We start from the raw sequence: 5,136 nt of genomic DNA, 5'->3' as shown, positions 1-5,136 counted from the left end.
CTTCTAAAATGGCAATCACACACATAAAATTACGTAAATGACGTACATGACGTATCTGTATATTGTTAAAGTGGAAAGAGTTCCCTCCGTTCACAGTGGTTAGAGCGTCCGCCCGCAGAGCGGAAGATCGCGGGTTCGATCCCCAACCGCGTCATACCAAAATACGTTAAAATGACGATGGTATTTGTTGGTCCCTGTCTGGCGCCCGGCATAAATGGGTACAACAAGGACTGGTCGGCTGGGAGTCAGTATAATGTGTCTGAGAGGGGTATTCATGCTTCACTGCCGCATGGTATCTCAGTGGGCTAGCCCTATAAAACCAGTACAAGTAGCTGCGCATACACATACAGACGCATGCACGTCGTCATATGAGCGAAATATTCTCAAGCACGACGTTAACCCAATTTCACCTCACCTCCTTCCGTTCCCCCATATTACCATTTCTTTCTTCCGCCGATTACAGAGGTAACGCAGTGTGGTTTGACCCTATACATGTATATTGTAATTAATTTTGGGGCTTTTAGTTATTTTTTGAGTTCTCCAGTAATTGTTGTGTCAGGTTTTGTTAATAATTTTAGTATATATTAATTTATAAATATTATTTGGGGTGGGGAAACAAGAGGAACTTTAAAGTTTGTGGTGCTGCATTCTGTAGGTAGGCCAAACATTAATAAAATGCCATTCGAAAACAACAGAAAGCGCATAAGGGATTCGATCTTGCGCGGCTGATGGAAGAGTGCAACGACAGAGGATTTTGAAATGCTTCAGTACTGACAGAATTGTCTCCCCATCATTACAGAACTCAGACTCACTTTCATGGCATAATGGTAACGACTGCATGGGTATGTTTTGTTTATCGGTTCACGCCTTAGGTGAATGGCTGTGTGTGGACATGAATAACCTGTTTACGGCTCAATATATATAGGTAGCATCGTGACAAACCTCTGCGTAGTCTTCATGTTCCTGGTGCTGTCAGTACCAGTAGTTGTCCTATTTTCGTTCACCTGACACCTGATATAACTTCAAGTTAAACTTGCTGATAAGAGATCAGGCCGGTAAATCACTGATAAAATGAAAGTACGATTAAAAAGAAACACAGTTGGTATAACCACTTTTGATCTTTCAACAATTACAACTTGTTTTTGTTTTATTGAAAGGTGTAATTATGAAATTTGCAAATGCTGACCCATGTACATTTCTGTCAAAACATTGAAGTGAAATATGGAGCTCATAGGATGACATAGTTACCGTTGTCTAATAGTGCGAAAGTGATGCTTCATACTCAAAACATTCAAACGTTTAAGTGAGTTATCTTGTGTGTTAGGTTGTATCTGTTTCAAGAAGCTAAGGTCATACCTGTCATACCTGTCAATCTGCGTGTGACTCACACATTTTACCACAATGCAATGTCATGCACTCACGCATTAGCTCTCTAAACTCACACATTATTGAAAGGTTTTATAAACTAGCACCAAATGACCAAAAAATCATCTTTAAATAACCTAAAAATAAATTTTAACTGGAGGGGGATCATCCCCCTGGACCCCAGTTTCTCACTCAATGGAACTCTCAGGAGTTGACAGCTATGAAGCTTTAGACTATATATTGAAGACAAAGGTCATATATTTGTTCCTGTTGTAATACCCTGCCATGGTAGAATGCCAGTAATGGTGTACAAGTCCAATGCATGCTGTATTAGTAAGCTGCCTGTCTATGCTAGTGTAAACATTTTGATAGTATGTTCATAGTCAAGACATTATCATCATCCTGCAGTTTCATCCTCACTGTAGACAATTCATTTTTCCAGGAAATCAAGACTTAAGAATGATTACGCACAACAATATTTCAGTTTTTTCTCTTTATCAACATTGAATCATGCCTAGGTGAGTGAGTGAGTAAATTTAGTTTTACGCCGCACTCAGCAATATTCCAGCTATATGGCGACAGTCTGTAAATATTCGAGTCTGGACCAGACAATCCAGTGATCAACAGCATGAGCATCGATCTGCGCAATTGGGAACTGATGACATGTGTCAACCAAGTCAGCGAGCCTGACCACCCGATCCCGTTAGTCCCCTCTTACAACAAGCATAGTCGCCTTTTGTGGCAAGCATGGGTTGCTGAAGACCTATTCTACCCCGGATCTTCACGGGTGAATCATGCCTAGGTAAAATGCAGCAATCATACACTTCCATGTACACTTCTGATTGAGCATCTGTCTGGATAGAGCATCTGTCTGGAGAGGGGAACGTCACTGGTTCAGCCCAAAACAATGTCGTACTAAACCATTAGTCCTGAAGATACTTTAGAAGCAGCCTTTGAATAAAGACCTGACTTTAAGTAGTATGTGAGAAAATTAAACTTTATTTCTTTGCAAAAGTTCATGTATACTTTTGAGGACACAGTTTTCATATTGATAGTCATTGATAATCTTTTCCATTAACAATATTTTCGATTATCAATCTTTTCAGCCATCCCTAGCAATAACCCCATTTCACTTCACCTCTGGTATCATCTTTAATATCATGCTCTTAAATAATATTTTCATGATCTTTTTCAGATCAACATTCCAAAAACTACAGTGTTTCCGCAAATTCATTCTGGAAAATCTTCTGTTTGATTCTACTCACCAATATAACCAAGACCAAAATGGGGAGTTGTCATCCTGTTCAAAGCTTTGTGGCATAATGGATAGTGGTCACAGATCTCGGTAAATACAGCATAAGAATGGAGACGGAAGATGTACCACAGTACACCTGCAGCTTCTGCAGCGAAGACTTCAGCAGCAATCAGCGCGCTTACAGAAACACTTGAAGAAGCATGGCAAGATGGCACTCCAGTGTGCTGTATGTGACAAGACATTTTCGACCCCTGCAAACTTTGACCGGCATATGAAACTGCATACAGGGATGGGGTCCTTCAAATGTGATGTGTGCGATAAACGCTTCTCGGTGTCCGGACACCTGACCAGACACATGAGAGTTCACACGGGGGAGAAACCGTACAAATGTCACATGTGTGATAAAGCTTTTTCGACTTCCGGCAACCTGACCAGACATATAAAATACCATAATGGGGTCCAGCCATTCAAGTGCGAAATTTGCGGAAAAGCATTTACTGTTTCGGATAATCTTGTGAGACATATTCGGTCTCACACTGGAGAGAAACCGTTTAAGTGTACTCTCTGTGAGAAGGCTTACAGTGACTCCAGCAATCTCACGGAACACATGCGTGTGCACACAGGGGAACGCCCACACAAGTGCACATTGTGCAGCAAGTCATTTGCATACTCGTCAAGTATCAACCAGCACATGGCTAAACACAGGCAAGAAAAGCCCTTTATTTGTGGAGAATGTGGCAAGATGTTCTCCCGCACATCAATTCTCAAGGAACATCTGAGAACACACACAGGCGAGAGACATAAGTGTGAGACATGCGGCAAGAAGTTCAAATGGGATTCCGACTTCCGTAAACATATGAAGGATCATACCAGAATCATGTTGGGGATCTGTAAACCTCGTACAAGGGGAAGACCAGTGAAGATCAAAGCTCTAGCAAGAGATATTGACATAGCTGGTAGCCATATTGACATTGGAAATATTGTTGACAGCAATGGTGTCATACACAGTGATGGTGTTGTTGACAGTGTCATAACTGATGTTGATGAAGGAACTGTTGACAAGCCACGTTTTGCTAAAAACTTTATTGTCAACAAAGACAATGTGAACAAGAAAAGGGATGTTGATGAAAGTAATATCTGTTATGATGATGACGTACATGAAAATGATGAACTGGTTGAAGATGATAATTGTGACAATGGTAATATAGATGATGATATTGAAGAAGTGGTTGACAGTGATGATATTTATGATATGTCTCACAAAACGGAAATGGTTGACAGTGATGAGTTGGTTGACTGCGATGTTAAAGAGAGTGTTTACATAGAAAATATTGCTGACGAGATTGACTGGTATGAAAATAATGAAAATGTGTAACAAAGTAAGGAGATAGTTGAATGAATGCGAAATGACAACATGTCATATTTCCATCAGTTTTCCCTCATTCTTTAAGTCAACAAGGATTATATCTAGCGATCTTCAACAATCATCCATAAAAATTATTCATTTGTATGCACAATAACCCTTTGTTGTTGTGTTCATGTTTCTCATTATTTGAAATTCACAGTATTGCCAGTATATTACTCGCAATGCAAAGTATTGGCAGTATACTCCTAGCCATACACAGTCTGCCCCTGCCTGGCTTCGCGGAGTTCATTAACAGGTCATACCAAAACAAGTAAATATGGTACTTGTTGGTCCCTGCCTGGCGCTCTGCATTAATGGGTACAACAAGGACTGGTCGGCTTGGGGTCAGTATAATGTGTCTGAGTGGGGTATTCATGCTTCACTGTCGCACTATAAAACCAGCTTAAGTCTGGGCTAGTACAAGCAGCCGCACATACACATACACACGCATGCACGTCGTCATATGAGCGAAATATTCTCAAGCACGACGTTAAACCCAATTTCACCTCGCCTCACCTCACTAGCCATACACAGTATTGCCAGTATGCTACTGGGAATTCACACCATTGCCAGTATGCCACTGGGAATTCACAGTATTGCCAGTATGCTACTAGCCATACACAGTACTGACAGTATGCTACTAGGAATTCACAGTACTGCCAGTATGCTACTAGGAATTCACATCATTGCCAGTATGCTACTAGGAATTCACATCATTGCCAGTATGCCACTGGGAATTCACAGTGTTGCCAGCATGCCACTGGGAATTCACAGTATTGCCAGTATGCCACTGGGAATTCACAGTATTGCCAGTATGCCACTAGGAATTCACAGTATTCACAGCATTCACAGTATGCCAGTATGCCACTGGGAATTCACAGTATTGCCAGTATGCCACTGGAAATTCACAGTATTGCCAGCATGCCACTGGGAATTCACAGTATTGCCAGTATGCCACTAGGGAATTCACATATGCCACTGGGAATTCACAGTATTGCCAGTATGCCACTGGGAATTCAGTATTGCCAGTATTGCCACAGTATGCCAGGTATGCCACTAGGAATTCACAGTATTGCCAGTATGCTACTAGGAATTCACATCATTGCCAGTA

The 5,136-nt window shown here is 41.2% G+C and overlaps 1 protein-coding gene across 2 annotated transcripts; it reads left to right on the top strand.

Annotated features, from left to right (window-relative positions):
- Positions 1–776: 776 nt before the first annotated feature.
- On the top strand, positions 777–4,345 carry LOC124264539 (zinc finger protein 501-like). Of its 2 annotated transcripts, none has more exons than XM_046699286.1 (2): positions 777–842; positions 2,561–4,345. In XM_046699286.1, exon 2 carries the CDS (start codon positions 2,829–2,831, stop codon positions 3,993–3,995), a length of 1,167 nt encoding a protein of 388 aa, XP_046555242.1. In that variant the 5' UTR covers positions 777–842; positions 2,561–2,828; the 3' UTR covers positions 3,996–4,345. The 2 variants fall into 2 exon arrangements, with proteins under 2 accessions (XP_046555242.1, XP_046555241.1); XM_046699285.1 differs by having other exon boundaries at positions 779–827.
- Positions 4,346–5,136: the final 791 nt, after the last annotated feature.

Source organism: Haliotis rubra, unplaced genomic scaffold (genome assembly GCF_003918875.1).
Source record: "Haliotis rubra isolate DU_JTF1 unplaced genomic scaffold, ASM391887v1 Scf93, whole genome shotgun sequence".
NCBI lineage: Eukaryota > Metazoa > Mollusca > Gastropoda > Lepetellida > Haliotidae > Haliotis > Haliotis rubra.
The sequence above is the reverse complement of the archived record's forward strand: the minus strand, read 5'-3'. Positions and strand labels throughout refer to the sequence as shown.